Source organism: Eulemur rufifrons, chromosome 27 (assembly GCF_041146395.1).
Source record: "Eulemur rufifrons isolate Redbay chromosome 27, OSU_ERuf_1, whole genome shotgun sequence".
NCBI lineage: Eukaryota > Metazoa > Chordata > Mammalia > Primates > Lemuridae > Eulemur > Eulemur rufifrons.
In genome coordinates this window covers 33,887,554-33,905,667 of record NC_091009.1, presented here as the reverse complement: position 1 = coordinate 33,905,667, position 18,114 = coordinate 33,887,554, and the positions used below count along the sequence as shown (strand labels likewise).

The following is an 18,114-nucleotide window of genomic DNA, read 5'->3' as shown; positions in this document are numbered from 1 at the left end:
AAAACTAGTACTGGATTTCTCTATAAGTGTCCAATAAATATGTGATAAATTTAATTGAATCTTTAAAAACATATACCCCTTTCTATATTATTTTAGAAAAACTGAATCGTTTTAAAAGTTGATGTAGAATCATTATGCAAAAAAAATTACATCATCAACAGGTAACTAACAATTTCAAATATTTTTCATCTCTATAAATATATTGTAAAACTTACATATCCTACTAGATACATTAAATAAGGAGAGAAATACATACTAACATAAAAATCAAATTTGATGACTCTTTTTCAGAATCCAACTAAGGTTAGATTTTGAATAAAGTCATAGTATTGATTAATAAAATGCCAGTCATATATTCCATGATCTAATAACAGATTAAATGCCTATTTGTTCATGTTTTATTTCATATAATTTGTCCTTTCACTCTAAGTGCCTTGACATACGAACAAGTTTTCTAAAACTGAATAAAATACAGAGTCAAAGTTATCCAACCCAGACTTCAATATTAAAAACCTACTAAAGAAATCCAATAAAATGTATTTTTATTAATATTGAAACAAAAATGTTGCCCTAGCATTTTGCAAAAAGAAAAATTGCCCAAAGCTAGAGCACAGGTAGAATTCCATAACCCAGGCTTCCTGTAGGGGCATGACTCTCTCCCAGTATGATCCTCAGGAGTTTTAAAATCTATCAACAGACTCTTCTTTGATCAATGTAAGGACTCATGGTATATACAACAACCAATAAGAAAACCAAGCCTAATTCATTAAGGTTGCTCATTAGAAATTGGGTTAAAGTGAAATCTGCACAACCAGCAAAAAGAGAAATTTATTTGAATAAAACTGAAATCATCCAGCATAATGATGCCACTCAACTGACCAAGTCTTCTGTTTTTTTTTTTTTTGTTTTTTTTTTGAGACAGAGTCTCACTCTGTTGCCCGGGCTAGAGTGAGTGCCGTGGCGTCAGCCTAGCTCACAGCAACCTCAAACTCCTGGGCTTAAGCGATCCTACTGCCTCAGCCTCCCGAGTAGCTGGGACTACAGACATGCGCCACCATGCCCGGCTAATTTTTTGTATGTATATATTTTAGTTGTCCATATAATTTCTTTCTATTTTTAGTAGAGACGGGGTCTCACTCTTGCTCAGGCTGGTCTCGAACTCCTGACCTCGAGCGATCCACCCGCCTCGGCCTCCCAGAGTGCTAGGATTACAGGCGTGAGCCACCGCGCCCGGCCAAGTCTTCTGTTTTAATTCAAGCCTTTTGCTATTTTACGTGCTAACTTTTTAAGAATCCTCTCTGAAATCTCAGTGATTTTAAGTTAAAGGTGTTTAAAATTCAAGGTGTTTCACTATAGGGATAACTGAAGTGACAGAAATCATTTTGGAACGACATGGTAATGGGGAAAAAAACATTGCTAAATTTTATCTCCCCCAACAGGACTGAAAATTAACACTTATTTAAAAACCTATATTCTAATTTAAAAGTTCACAACTAGTACATTAAAACCACATTTTGTAAAAGCATACTGGTAAACTGAAACGTAACAAATTTTGAAAAATAAAAATATTTCAATTTATGACTCATAAGTATGTAAATTTTGACTTTCAAAATATAGGTCTGAAGAAGAGATATACATGATCAAGTTGCCATAAAAAAAAGTGGCTCATCAAATACTAAAGTTTTTAGTATTTAAAACTTACCATATAACACCTACCAAATATAACCTATTTCCATGGTTTCATGCTATTGAAAATGGGCACTTAGTATACTAATTTAAATGAAATCATTTCAATGTTACCTTTTTTAAAATGGACATTTAAGTATACTCCAAACATAAAACTAGTCATTGCTTTGTACTATTCAACTGATATTCCTTCAAAACAAAATTGTTTTAACTCCTAGTTTTATTAATTTTATCACTATCCCATGTCTGAAAGATACTCACCTCTATGAGGCTGGAGTGTATTCCAATCAGGTACGGCATTGGGGCACTAAATTAAAAATACATATATGCATAGATTCATACAGTTCATTAAAACTCAAACAACAATATAAGTAATTCAGAATGTTTAAATGCTCAGTTCCAGCATAACACATCATAGATATTCAAAATTATTTAATATGTAAAACTCAAATTTAATCTTAGAGGCCATTAACATATTTAAATTAAGGTTGGTTTATATAGAAATCACAAAATCATTTATAATCAAATCAAGAGTTGCAATGCCTAAAAACTTTTTTATTTAAGAAGAGTATCAGGGTCTGGGCCATAGCCTTGAGTTGAAACTTTCCCATATATCTCATGGCAAATATATACTAAAATAATCATCAGATTTATTTACATTCCTTTTGTACATCGTTTCCTATTCAATTAAATTCTTATTTCTATGCTATTTTTTAATATGTCTTCATTGTTTCATACCTACTATGCCCCAAATATTTATTGAGTCAGTCAGCAAATACACCTTGAGACTTATTGTGTGTCCAGCACAGTTCTGGAACTAGAGGTGCAAAAATAAACAAGTTCCTCACCTACTGTGCTATCTTTCCCTACAAGTACCTTGTCTTTTACTTAAATTTTATAAATTCAGGTTTATCCAAATTTTACTTTTATTAATAAAATAATTTTAATAAATTTTAAAATGGTTAAATGTGAGAATGATCTTGAATTAAGTAATTTAGCACATGATATTCGGAGCATACGAAGTGCCAGGCCATGAGGTAGAGGTTTGGGAACAATAATAAGCATACAAACCGAATATATCCCCTTGTGGATCTTATACTCTGGCAGAGAAGATATTAAATAATTTTAAATATATAAAATCAGAATTGCTAGTTATTTCAGAAATACTTCTCATGAAATACATGAAGGAAGTTATTCAATTTGACATTATAAAACTAAAATGTCATCTAACATGAAAACATGAGAATGGACAGATGTCTACCAAGGTGATAAAAGATATGTGAATAAATAGCTATTTTAACACATTTTGGGCAATTCTTTTATAGACATCTTTGTGCTCTATTAATGCAAACTTTTTCTATTAATGCAAACAGATAATCCTCTTTCTCAAAGGATTTGCATAATTTTCTAAACATCATTGTCATTATTTGAACAAAGCTGTCCAAACTACTGTGTTCACTTTGCTACTGAGAACCAGTAATAGATAAAACTAACAGGCACCTTGACAGCCCCAGAGATTTCCAAGTGACCTCAAACAGTCCCAAATTTAAGGATGGCTAAACACTAATCCATACACCCAGACTTCACAAAAGAAGTGCTAAATTCTTATTTTACTCCTCATTAGCCTGCACATTCTAGTTCATTACTTCTTCTTATACTAGATTCTAATTCCCAGTTGTCTTTGCCTTTTGTAGCTTTGTTCCTTCCTTTTTTTTTTTTTTTTTTTTTTAATTTTTATGCAACAGACCATCTGGAATTGATCTGATATTCTGGATACTTCACTTGACTGAAAGTTGAGAACTATTTATAGGCCTTGATATCCTTAAGACCTAACAGATTTTCAGCCTTCAAAAGGAAATGGGGAGAATGAATGTGGACAGTTCCACTTTTGTTTAAATAAGGGAGGGCCGGTCTCTTCCCCAGTCCAACTTCTCATCCCTGGAATTCCTCCCGGGACTCTGCAGAAGATCCAAAACGCACGTCACTGACTATTCTGGCCTTCCGTGACCTGGTTTGGGCAACTTTGACTGAACAAACCAGGCAACTCCCAGGATCTTGAAGACACCAAGCCCTCCACACATCCAGAGTAGTATTGAATTACTGAAGTCACTATGCAAACTTCCAATCTGCCCCAGGTTGGCTACCCTACCCACAAGAATTATATGAAGAGTCCCTGGTATCTCAGGTTTCAAAGCATATTTTAATAAAAGAGTGTTAATCAAAACATTTAAGCCTTCTAGAAACAATAATCCCCGTGTCCATTTTATAATGTTGAAGGGATATTGAGTGGGTAAGAATTTCATAAAATCAGAGACAAAAGTGCTAAATGGCCTATTAAAATATTAGGGAATACATCTAGGAAAACATTTTTAAAATTACTACTAATCTTTAGAAGTATGAACAATAAATGTATAAAAATTATTGAGCTGGAACAAAAAGTTCAATAAAAAGCTCCTATGCAGAAGTTAATAATACAGTAACTTGAAACTTTTTAAAATATGATCACTGGGTATCATCCACATATTTTCTTCTCACTAATTTCTAACAAAATCCAAAACATAACAGACGTGAGAACTGTAAACATTAATTTGAAGCCTAATTTCCTAAAATAATTATGATGTTTTACAGAATACATAATTCATTGAATAGTTGTTTCTCACAAAAAATGGATTGTAATCCTAATATGAAATCAGCTAAATCTAACAAAAAGTAATTTTGCAACCCTAGCTGAAATTTTCTAATTAGATTAGAGCATTAATAAGTCAGAGATTCTTGGTAACACAGATGTTTTAACATCCATGTGCAAACCTGTCACAGAACCTTCTGTCAATGAAGTTATTCTGCAAAGACAGGATACAGAAGGCTCCATTATTTCTGCTCCTTCTCTCTGTTAGCAAATTCATCTTTACTGAAAACTAGGCTTTTTTTTTTTTTTTTTTACGTTTTCTTACAAAGAGACCACCCATGACATAGACTACAATAGCAGTCCACTAGGGTAGTCTAAAGAACGTACTTTTTATTTGTTTTTTAAAAAACTATTTTCTTAGAAGCTCCATTTGCTCCTTCCATATAAGGGTCAGATGAATAGCCTAAATAAAAAGAGTTCCTCAACCATTCCCTGAAAAAGTAACAAATGATCATAACTTACTGGTCCTCGCGTACACTACCTCCCACGTGTTTATGGCCTCAGGTGGGTTGGAAGTGTCTGGCAACATCAGACTTGCCGGGTCCTAGTGCTCTTCTGCTGGTTGGTGAAGGGGAACATGGGGACGGCGTCACTTCTCCCAGGAGCCTCCCTAACCTGCCGGGGCGTGTGGGCTGCTTCTTCCTTTGCATGCCTATGCCTGGTCCTTCTGCATGCCTCTGCTGGAGCACTTAGAGTATTCCAGTACTGTGCTTTGCTCTGTGTGTGTGTGCGTATGCACACAGATGCACACGTGTACGCATGTGTAGATTTCTTCCTGTCAATCTCACAAGGGCAAGTCTCTAAGTCTTATTCATTACATGACATGCCCACAGCTTGGTAAATAGGTGTTCACTAAATGTTTCATGAGTAGATAAATGAACGAATGAACCAACAGAGAAACGGCTTTATCGATAGATCAAGGCACGCTATTCGCCCACGGTCACCAGATGGCATTACGGCTCTCCACAGTCCATCCCACGCCAGAGCCACAGGTTCAAACAGAGAAAGACTTTGTGCAGGTAGGATTATCTCAGGATTTAGAAAGTCCAATTACGTCAAAGAGCTAGCAAAGATAAATCTACTCCTATCAAATCTTCCTGGTGCCATTTTTGAACTGGTATATAAAAGTTATTTATTCAACGCCCATGAAATTGAAGGGATAATCTGTAACATTTTTCTCCCTTTTGCATATAGATCAGTATGATTCTAACCTCAAGGATGCAGAAGGAAGAAAATCATTTTTTCTAGGAAACAGTTTAATCCATCAAATTTTTTGACAATGAAAGAGAGCCAGAGTCTTAGCTATGCTTAAAAAAAAAAAAAAAATCATATTAAGTTTACTATGATATCATACTTCCTCTGATAGAAGCTGAGCCTATCATTGTGACCTTAGGGTTCAGGGGGTTCCAGACGCTCCTTGTCTGAGTATCACTGCTCTACTCTCTGGACCAGGGAGGTGCCGGGCATGGAGACGGTCAGAACTCATCCTAAAGGCTATTTTAGATGTTAAAACTAGAAAGAAAATTCCAGGGATTGAACTATGAAACAAGCTTCCTTCATTATAGTGGAGGCAGCAGAGAAAGAAGGGTCTGATGGCAGGGATACAAAGTATCCGAAAGACAGCTCTGGAAAGAATTAGTACAGAACTGCCTGTGTCATAGCGTAGATTCTAAATAACATCTTAGAAAGCCTTAAATGTGTAATTCATTAGACAGAATTGAACTTAAAGGTGTGTTACTTGTTAAGAGGTCAGAACATTTTAATAGAAAAATTAAGATGTCATTAACATTGTATATGATAAAACATAATTCTAAATCTCATAATTAGAAGTGTTAGTTCTTGAACCATTAACTTGACATATTTTTAAAAATCATATCTCAATGTATTTTCAAATGCTTATTTTGAAATTATTCAAAATTCTTGAAATTATTCAATATTTTTGAAATAAATCAGTTTTAAGTACTGAAATCTATGTGCAAAGATCTACCACATATGTTAACATGAACAGACTGCAGTCGCTGCCTTCAAGGATGCTAAGATACTAGAGGTATGTTGGTCAAAGAAAAACTCTAAAAATGAATAATAACAGAGCCTATTTATAGATTTAGCTTTACTCTTAGACTTGTGTGTGACGCTTCTCAATATAATTAAAAACTGCATTCCTACAGTCTCCTGCAAAACTGTTTCTCCTTTCTAGTTACCAAACAGCAGAACACAGCAGTGGTAGGACACCAGGCATCCACTACAGCATTATGAATACTAGTACCAGTACCACGCTGTGGAAATACACACTGTCTTAGTACAATCGATACATGGCCAAGTACATGTGCTGTTATTACAATCTCCTGTTCTGAGGAGGGTCATAGAAACTTAAAAGAAAACCTATATGGATGAACTTAAATCATTTTAATCCGTAAATACTTTCTGCCTGTCATAGAAAGTGAGATAAATATATTTATTCTAAAAGAGTTTTGTTTTTTAATAACATTATAGCTGTGATATAAACAAATACATTACAGTCAAAATTATTTCCTTCTATGGATGTGTGGACATGCATGGTTTAGAGGAAAAATCCCACCACATTTCTTAAGAATTAAGCTAAGCCTGCAGAAAACGATTATGCAATGGGGGTAACACTCTACCCCCAGTCCTGAAGAAGGTCCTAAAGCTGCCGTTCAGGGAATAGCCGTCCTGGTCTAGCCTCACTTGTAAGTAGCAGACTCTTTCGGGGGACGAGGACAAGGAGGTTCTAGAGGCCTGGCTGAATTCAGATTGGGCTGAACCACTGAGAGCTGCCTCTAGTACCAGGAAGCTCTTTTGAATTACTCCCAGCACTTTTCAACATTACTTTTCATAGTGGCTTAAGGCTGAGACTTTGAATTAAACCTGAAACTTGAGAATTCCTGTATTCAAGGCAACCCGTTTGTTGGGATCTGCTGCGTGGTGAGCTACTGAGGAGAGAGAGGTAAGGGAAAGTGTGCCCGGACAGCGGCAATGTGGTTTCTGGCAGACTTGGCAGAAAAATTCTGGCACCTGAGATATTGGGTTCTCTAATCAACGCCATAACTTCTGCACTATTTTCCTAACCACAACATGATTGTATTTGTTTCCATTTATGCATTTAGTTATCTAAATGACTGCAGAAGAAATTCACAAAATCCAAAGAACTTTATGTTTGCCAAGTATAAATTTCTGCTGCCTGTGAGAATTATTATTCTGTCGTGCATAAAATCACTCCTTAATACTTATTTCTAATCATTAAGTTTCCATAATTTCTTTCATACAGACCCCAAGCTTACCTAATCTACAAATAAACATTTTTTTTTTCTAATCATGGAACCGAGATTTCCAGGCGTCTGGCAAAAGCCCGCTTACCAGCAGTAGTCCAGCAGGTGCGGAGGGAGCACGGGGATGTATATGTGTTGCCAGTACATGGGGTACAGGAGAGCAGCCGCTCCGTGCAGACAGGCAGTTAACTAAAGTTCGTAAAAGGACAACACAAATAAGTAGCCGCTGACCCTCCAAAAAAAAGGCACATTCAAGGTATCTAAGATGAATGATAATCATGAAACAATTTACGTAATGACATAAATCACTTTGTCTTTATCAGTTCTACATGTAAAAGGTCTTATGTCTCAGAGGCCCCTCTGGAAAACACATAAATAGCAAAAGTAGCTTCTTGGGAATCATATGCAGATAGTAATAATCACCTGAAAATACAGAGTTTGGGTCAAAACTTAATACATAAATAGAAGTAAAACTGAAACATTAGGTGAGCATCTTACAAATACTGTAGAAAACTACAATTTGTACAGCACAGTCTGCGCATCACTCAGATTAATACAACACGATTAAATATGGAAAGGAAGAGAGGCTGAAAGCTCCTGAGGGATATCATTAGGGCAAATTGCCAAGGAATGAAACATGAGCCAGTCAGGAGCGTCTGGAAGCTGCGGTAACACCAGGGGACTTGAATGTTCGACAGTTGGAGCTTCAGTAATGTGTGAACCGCGGGTTACGGTATCAGGAGACTCTGTTCACTGACACATAGAATGTCACTATTGACCAGCGAACTGCCCAAGCTTGACAGCTGTACTGCAGGAAGCCAAGTATATCATAATTTCATATTTAAACTGTTCATTCCAGATTAACATTTTGTTTCTTAGCTTTATATCACAACAGCTGCAATTACATTGTTGCTATTTTAAAGGTAATTGCCATTTTAATTGTTCTGTTTTGGCAAGCAGTTAATTAAACATTTTTTAATGCTAACAAAAGGATATCACTTTTTTCTCCCTCCTACTAACCCTCATCAGAATTATTTCCACATGACTTTGCTTCCATTTTAAATTATATTTCTGTGGGTGTAAATTCATTTTTTAGTGTTTAGAGCAATAGTTAAATCAGCATTCTTCCTCATTTTAAAGTTTTGTTATGGTCTGTATTTCAAGGTTACCAACTAAATCATTTAATTCAACTTGAATATCAAAATTTAAAAAAAAAAACTATCTGAAAGTGAACCACAGATTCTATAAACCATTATCTCTACTTTATTATTATACAAATAAATTAAAACACTGTAATCATAATTTAAAATAAAGGTACACAAAGCAATCCATATCTTACTAATAGCAACATGTCTATGTTTAAAAGTGCAAAATAGTTTCATTAGATAAAAAAATCAATTAAAATAATCTGATCTGAACTAAAATCATATAAATTTTCATTGAAAATATACGTACCTGTCATAGATATTGTATCTTTTTCAGTCAGATTACCAATAAATTTTATATGGCAAACAATGTATTTTGATTTCACTTAGGATGTTACCATTAAAGGGTTTTAGTACCTTGCACTTACAAGCTTTAAGAGTTTGTTACAGTATCTCTTCAATAAATATTAAATTTCTTAACTGGAGCATACAATATGCCACTAGGAGGCATTCAAATACTTCTATTTAACAATTATAGACCCTAAATTGATTTACTTACAAACTTGAACTAGAGGGAAATGAAAATGGGGTTGATCTAACTCATTGCGTCAAATTCTCCAAGAGCTTTCAGGTTCGCCCTGGCTGTAAATTAGGTCTCCTTAAAGCTGGGTTAACTCTTTCCATGCCTTTGGTGCAACCTGATGGGCTGAAAGAGCTTATGTAGCATACTCAATTTCTCCATCTGCACACAGATGACTTTTAAAACAGCTCATTTAAAACCTTAAAAAAAAGGAAAGTGTTCCTTTTTTATTACTGAGAAAATAACAATGTAGCAAGAGAAGAAACACATTCTCAAAATGAGGAATTATAAGGAAGGCGACTTATTTCACAAAGTAAATTCAGAGTCCAAAGCACTCTACTAAATGTTATGTAGATACTTTCCCCACCCGCTAATGGTCATCCTTAGATGAAGTTATTAGTTTTCCACTAACAAGGCACATTATCTGATGAATCTGACTGGTTTCTGAGAGGATGGTTTCTGTGATCACAAGCAAAGCTGCAAAATCTGCAATGGCCAGCATCAGGCAGGGGTTGTCTCTGCTAATCAGCATCTACCAGGACAGAGGGAAACTCTGCAGAACTCGGCAACTTTTGGGGAATAGGGGACGGAGAGAGGTAAAAATACATGCCAACTCCTCCACAACCCTAGTTTCTGAAATTCACAACTAGAATGAATTGATATAATAATCCATTATATCATATGGCAAAAGTGTCAGGTTTAAGAGGAACTGTAGGTGGTTTGCTTTTGCAAATACTGATTCTGTTAACTGTGAGGCATCCGAGTGGATATTTCCAGAGAAGGCAGCAGCACACCAGAGAACAGCCCTCACACGCACCAGGAGCACGCAAGAACTATGTAGCTTCCAAAATTGAGGAAATACTCTTACAGTATATGCTTTGTAAAGAAGATAACAAAGTTGCAAGTAAAGAGAAATACAATTAAGAAAACATAAATTTACTAGAAAATTAAACACATTTATATACAAACTGTAACAATTAAGTATATTATAGACACAAAGTTAGGGCTGTACCACCACCAAGCTGTGTGGCCTCTAACACACCTGCTCATATAACCAGGTCTCAGTATCTTGATCTTTAAAATAGGAACTCTACGCTAGATGATCTGTATGCACTGTCTCTCATAGATCAAATATTCTTTATTCTTAAATCACATCAATTCCAACTTATTATATTCTTATTATTTTTTTCCATTCAGGTGGTTAACAGAATATTTTAACCAGACTATAATTCAGATCTATCGTCAAAATATATGTAAAGATCATCTCTAAATGATTTAAAACACATTAGGTAACTGTGCAACTGGAAACATAATAATTTATTTGCTTAATGCAGCAAAACTTTTGAGCGCCAGCTACGTGCTATCATCAATCCCTGCCAGGCAGCAGGGCCAAGGCAATGAACAGAACTAAGTCCCTGTCTCCATGGAGCTTATGTGTTAGTGGAGAAGGCAAACAGTAAACAAGTATATATTGTGTCAGATATGAATTTTACAAAGAAATCTGAAACAGGGCAAGGGGCTAGAGAGCGATGGGGGGCTCCGTTACACAGGAGGGTCACAGAAGAGCTCTGCTGTGGTGACTGAGACCCAACTGGAGTGAGGGAGCAAACTGTGCGTCTGGGGGAAGAGCATCCAGGGGTCCCGACACAGAAACCTGCTTCGCACCCCACAGAGCAGGGGGGAGGCTGCTGAGACCAGACTGGGGGAAGTGGGGGGACAGCACGAGACACGGTCAGACAGGAAAGCAGGGGCAACAGTGGGGACCCTTCTGGGACATGGCAAAGACTCGAAGCTTTAGTCTGGATGAGATTTTTCTATACCTCTGAAGAGAGTACTGCAATTTAATGAGCCAAGTAAGAAAAACAATCTTCATAAAGTTATTTATGATATATTGAATCTTTAAGCTTAAAGAGAAATGACATATCATATAGTCTTTCCTTCAGCTAGAATTACCCAAGATCCTATGTCTGGTTAGTGACTCCACGTTGCTTTTCTAATATTGCCAGTTACTTCTTTACTATCACAGTTATTCTTCATGAAAGCAAAGAAAAGGGTGAGGGAAAAAATTTCCATGTTTCAATTAAAACATATATCTGGCATTATAATCTAAAACTGTAGGAATAATAAATTGTTATAATTTTCTAGAAAAATAGATTTACCAAATAAAGGTTTAAGAAAAAATTCCTTATCTTTAAGGTGCACACGTATTTCCATAAAGCACACTCAATATATGGAACTGATACAGTTCCAAAGGGCTAATGCAAAATAAAAACATTGAGAATGTTTATTTCCTACAAACTTGGGAACCATGTGGAGAGACAAGAATGGGGGCCTGTGAAATCCAACAGAGAAACCTAACAATAACGGTCAGCAACAGTGAACTCAGTCATGGCATAAAGGCACTTGACACTTTCGGTCCCAGGTCACCAGGTCTCATACAGGTACTGCCATCGATGGCGGCAACAGCACCAGCAAACATGTACACAGTGCCTGCCACGGCCAGGCGCTGTCACGAGTGCTTGGAGTGCTCAGCCCTATTTAGTCCTCACACGTCTCATGAAGGAGGACCATCACCACTATTCCCATTTAGCAGGACACTGAGGCAAAGCTAAAGCGACGGCCCGGATCACACAGCGTGCAGGCAGCAAAGCCAGGACACACACCAAGGCAGGCTGGATCCAGACTACAGTAATCACTACTTTAAAATGCCTTTGGTACACAGAGAGTTAAAATTCCCATTGTTATGAGGCTTTAAATGGCATCTACTGACTGAAAATACTGTATTTTATACTAATTACATAATAGAGAATGCACCTTTGGACTGAACAAATAAACAAGAACAGTTGACCTTTATATGAAAAATTTAGGGAGCTATGACAGACAGAGATCCAATTTACAAAACCTTCCTCAAGCATTACAGTCTACAACTTCAGCAGGAAATTAATAGAATAGACTCTTGGAAAATGTTAAAAGGATAAGATCATTGATAAAAGTTCTACAAGTTATCATCTCAACCTGCATTTGCAAATACACTTAAGTTTGAAACCAAATCAAATCTGTCCTGCTTTGTGATATGAAATCTGATCTATTCCTGTCCTCAAACTATATTTATTACTGGAAATAAGCCTATTAACAACATTTAGCAGTGTTTTAAGCAATTGAATAGGTATGTATGTTGAGGGGAAAAACCCCACATTTATCAGATTCCCATGAACACAGCAGAAAAATGATCCACCTAGTATAATCACACAATGAACAGCAGCACAATTCTCACCAGCACACCTCATAGGTAAAGATCTCATATTGATATTGACACATCGCTACTCGCATTATTCTAGTCTCTGCATTGCCTGGCCATGTTCATACTACTCACTGCAACCAGCATTCTGTATGAGGTACTGAGGGGCCGATTTACATCCCCTAAAACAGTACTTATTGATAAAAATCCAAGAAGCAAATATGAGAGACTTCATCTGAGTTTCAACTGAATCAATACTTAATTCAGAAATTTAAGCACTATAAATATTAATAACTACAAATATACAGAACAAACTGCTGCAAATGGGAATGTAATAAATTCCTCACGTAATTTTAAAAATTTTGTGGAAAACATAAAGAAAACATCTGCTTAAACACATTTAATTTATATTCACATTTAGAAGTTTAGACTGGCTGGGCACAGTGGCTCACGCCTGTAATCCTAGCACTCTGGGAGGCCAAGGCGGAAGGATCGCTTGAGGTCAGGAGGTCAGGAGTTGAGAACAGCCTCAGCAAGAGCAAGATTCCGTCTCTACAAAAAAATTAGAAAGAAAGTAACCGAACAACTAAAAATATATAGAAAAAATTAGCCAGGCATGGTGGCGCATGCCTGTAGTCCCAGATACTCGAGAGGCTGAGGCAGAAGGATTGTTTGAGCCCAGGAGTTTGAGTTTGCTGTGAGCAAGGCTGACGCCACAGCACTGTAGCCCAGGCAAGAGAGTGAGGCTCTGTCTCAAAAAAATAAATAAATTCAGATCAAAAAAGGTAGCAGCAAGATATTTGAAAACTTCAAAAGTATCTCAACTATAAACTAGCCTCACTTGAGTAAAACTCTAATATGTAAATTAAGTAATAGTTGTAAGGAAATGTTTGCAGAAATAGCAATTTTACATAATGAAAAAGACAAAAACTGGTTGTGAATTTTTTTCTTTTTTTTAATAGATTTTTTAGAGTAGTTTTAGGTTCATAGCAAAACTGAGTAGAAAGTACAGAGTAGAGATTTCTCCTATTTCCCCTGGCCCCACACATGCAAACATCTCCCACCAGAATGGCACACTGTTACAACTGATGAACATACACTGACATATCATTATCACCCAAGTTAATAGTTTACATTAAGTTTCACTCTTAGTGTTGTACATTCCATGGGTAGGGACAAATTTATAGTGAAATGTATTCAAACATTACAGTATCAAAAAAAATCCTCTGTCAAATACTTAGGCATCAATCTAACAAAATATGTACAAGATCTATATGAGAATAACTACAAAATTCTGATAAAAGAAATCAAAGAAGAACTAAATAAATGGAGAGAGATCGCATGTTCACAGATAGGAAGACTCAATATCATCAAGATGCCAGTTCTTCCCAACTTGATCTATAGATTTAGTGTGACCCCAGTCAAAATCCCAGCAAGTTATTTTGTGGATATCAACAAGCTGACTCTCAAGTCCATATAGAGGCAGAAGACCCAGAATAGCCAACACAATTTTGAAAAAGAGCAAAGTTAGAAGACTGACAGTACCTGACTTCAAAATTTACTATAAAGCTACAGTACTCAAGACAGTGTTATACTTGTGAAAGAACAGACAAAGAGATCAGTGGAACAGAAGATAAAGCCTAGAAATGTACTCACATAATTATCTGATTTTGAAGAAGCAAAGGCAATGCAATGGAAAAAGGTAGCCTTTTTAATAAATGGCACTGTAACACCTGGACAGCCACATGCCAATAAAAATGAATCTAGATACACACTTTACACTCTTCACAAAAATTTTCTCAACGTGTATCACAGACTTTATTGTAAAATGCAAAACTATAAAACTCCTAGAAGAAAACACAGGATAAAATCCACATGATCTAGGGTTTGGTGATGACTTTTTGGATAACGACACCAAAGGCATGACCATGAAAGAAAGAATTGATAAGCTGGACTTCATTAAAATTTAAAATTTCTGTTACGTGAAAAACACTGTTAAAGGAATAAAACAGTAAGTCACAAACTAAGAGAAAAATATTTACAAAAGATATAGCAGATAAAGGACTGTCATCCAAAAAAAAAAAAAAAAGTACAAAAAAACTCTTAAAATTCAGTGGTAAGAACATAAACAACCCAGTTAAAAGAATGGGCCAAAGAACATAACAGACATCTCACCAAACAAGACACACAGATAAAAAATAAGCATAAGAAAACATTCTGCACGTCACATGTCATCAGGGAAATGCAAAGTAAAACAGCAGTGATTTACCCCTAATGTCTACTGGAATGGCCAAAATCCCGAGTAGAGACCACAGCAAATGCTGGTGAGAGGTGGAGCAACAGTGACAGTCATTCATTTCTGGTGAAATGCAAAGTGGTACAGGTACTTTGGAAGACAGTTTGGTTGGCTTCAAACAAAACTTAGTATTTTTTTTTCTTTTTTAATGCCTTATCATACTAAAATTTTGTATTTCATTTTCGTCCTTTATTCTATTAGGATGGTATATCTTAGTCTGGGCTGCTATAACAAAATATCTTACACTAGGTCATTTATGAATAATAGAAATTTATTTCTCACGGTTCTGGAGGCTGGGAAGTCCAAGACCAAGGCACCCACAGATGCAGCGTCTGGTGAAGTCTTGCTCTCTGCCCAGCAGATGGCGCCTGTTCCTGCATCCCCACCTGGCGGAAGGGAGCAAACCGCTCCCTGCACCTCTTTCATAAAGTTACTCATCCCGTCCACGAGGGCAGACCCCTAATGACTTGTTATTACCCCCTAAATCATGATTTAATCACTTCCTGAAGGTTTCACATCTTAATACTATCACATTGGGGTTTAAGTTCCAAAATACAAACACGCGATCAGACGACATCATTATTTGCCTAATAATGGTAAATGGTAAATTCTGATACTTCATTACTAAAAAGTCATTCTAACGTCTTTCTGTCACACCAAAGCCCTTATGAAAGATCTGATCTTCTCATACTCTGGTCATCAGTTTATTAGCTTTTCCCAGCCAAATGATTCTGAATTTTGCTTGCCTGCTTGCTTCCTACAAGTAGTTATTCTTTCATTTATTTTACAGATTGGGAAACTGAGACAAGCTTAAACCAAGTGCCCAAGACTATGCGGCCAGTAAGCAGGGCACCAAACGTGTGCCAGAGATCATTATTGGTACTGGGGATACAGTAACGAGCATAATAGACAAAGATCTCCGCCCTCAAGAAGCTCACGTTCTAGTTGCCCTCCACATAACAGCGTGACTGTCACACTAATCTCTTCTCAACTCTTTGGGTATCTGTAGCTGTCCCACTGCACACAAATGTCAATGCCTTCAAACACGTTTCCTCCCCTATGTGACTGTCCCCTGTTACTAAATTTACTGCTTTCTAGTTCTCAAGTCAATTCAGTAGTAGTTTTGCTTTTCCTGGAGAAGGCTCTTCCACTTTCCCACCAAAATTAAGGAGCCTAACACTACAACATTCCCCAAATTTACCTGTCTATCCTCTCTCTTTACAAACCCCCAAACTCTACATTCAGAGGACAATGGGTTCAGATATCCAAACGGATTATACAAAGATTACATAATTTGGCAATTACTAAAAAAATAAACTATACAATAAAAGAACCACTGCATTTAACAACTAGAAGGGACCCAAGAGATCATTGTTGTCCAATTTCTTCATTTTCAAGACAAGAAGCTTCAGGGTGTGATCTGTCCTAATCCCTGCTGGCAGCCTACGGCCTGCCAGGTATCACTATGGACCACAGCACCCTGGCAGCCGCACCCAAGGAGTGGGCAGGGGCTCACGGCATGGGAGCTTCTCCAGACACGCCAAGTAGCAAAGGGAAAAAAAAAGAAGAAGAAGAAAAAAAGGGGGAGAAACTTCAGGGTAGAAAATATAAAATTAAATGGCTCATACGAAGTCACCTGATCTATTGGTTGAATAGTCGGGACTGAAACGCAGATCTCTAATTTTAGAAGATATCATTAGTATAATCACACTACTACCATCTCTGCAAATAATATTTCAAATAACCAATAAATAAAATCTGATTGTCTGAAGCTACTCTTTAATTATTAGTCATACTTGAAAACCACAATTTAAAATATCTCTCACCAAGAATAAAACAAAACTGATCACAAACCACTAGCAACTGAAAAAGAGGTAATCATAATGGAGCAATCACAAAGCAAATTCTAAATCTTTATAAGTGGAGTTAGTAATTCTAATCATTTGTAAATCGCATATAATTTAATGAAAATCAATAGTTATACATATACGTGATATATTTTATATTAAAATTACTATGTATCTTTTCCTTATGTATGTTTAACATACAGGTAGGTGTATATTTAGCATAGACATCATATATATGTAAATATATACGTATGTGTGGGTATTCACACACATACACCTATAAAGTGAAAATTTACTGGTAGTAAATGACATCAAGAATTATCCTGTTATAAAGCAGATATTAAATAAATACTCAGTGAAGATTTGTCCTATGAGTGTCACTCCATACTTCTTCCTTTTCTTACCTACTCTCAAAGCAGAGAGAGTAGGTAAAGCAAACATACTTCTCCTTAATGTTTCTAAGACCCAACCTCACCTCCCTCTTAAGGTCACTGTCCCACTTCAGGAGCTCATCAGCTTTTATTATTCCAATAGTCTTCTAACTACAGTCTTTCAGCTAACAGTCCTCCGTGTTAGATTTGCCCTCCCTCATCCCTTCTTTTATAACACCACCAGCGTTATCTTCGCTCAGAACACATTTGAGGAAGAGCAAAAAGTGCAAATTTCACACACGCACTCACAAAAATATTGCTAAAAGCTTACTATGTATATATGTCATCACTGTCCTGAGAGCTCAATATATTGTATGTAGTGACTGAATCAGATAAAACACCTGCCCTGAGAAGTTTATTGTCTACAGATCTGAGTAGACTATAAGTAATGAAAACATTTAGCAAGAAAAGTTTAGGGTCAGATAATTAATAGCTTTTACCAGCTTTGGCAGTTATAGGCCAATGAATAATCAATAGATTTTTTTTTTATTCTGAAGGATTAATTGTACATAGAATGAATCTAAAGGATGAAAAAATAAAAGGTCCAAACAGAAGGTAAGTGTTAGCCCTAAAAGTGGTATTAAAAATGAGAGAAAGGTCTAAATGTGAGATATTGAGGGATAATCGACTAGACTTGCAAAGACAAGGGGAAAATGTCAGTTCACTATGGGTGACTAGAATAAAAAACTGAAGCTCTTTAAGGGGAGGGATACTATGTTGGGACAGGGATAGATGATAAAAACGCATTTGGTTTTACAAGACAGTCATTGTAAAAGACAAAATTGCATAAAGGTTGAAAATATATACTTTGGAGTCAGGTAGAACTGGGTAAGCCACTTACTAATTCCATGGTCTTGGGCAACTTACCCCTCTGAGTTTCAAAATTCACATTTTCCTCTGTCTACTGTGGATCAGAAC

General features: G+C 36.3%; 1 protein-coding gene across 3 annotated transcripts in view; it reads right to left on the bottom strand.

The window, feature by feature from the left end:
* The window catches only part of DENND1B (DENN domain containing 1B), a 174,200-nt gene that overhangs the window by 60,505 nt on the left and 95,581 nt on the right, over positions 1–18,114 (bottom strand). For all 3 annotated transcript variants that reach the window (XM_069459325.1, XM_069459324.1, XM_069459326.1), the window contains 2 exons: positions 7,748–7,848; positions 1,948–1,993 (listed from right to left, as the gene is read on the bottom strand). In XM_069459325.1, the coding sequence (XP_069315426.1) occupies positions 1,948–1,993; positions 7,748–7,848 (147 nt within the window). The remainder of the gene's footprint in view (positions 1–1,947; positions 1,994–7,747; positions 7,849–18,114) is intronic.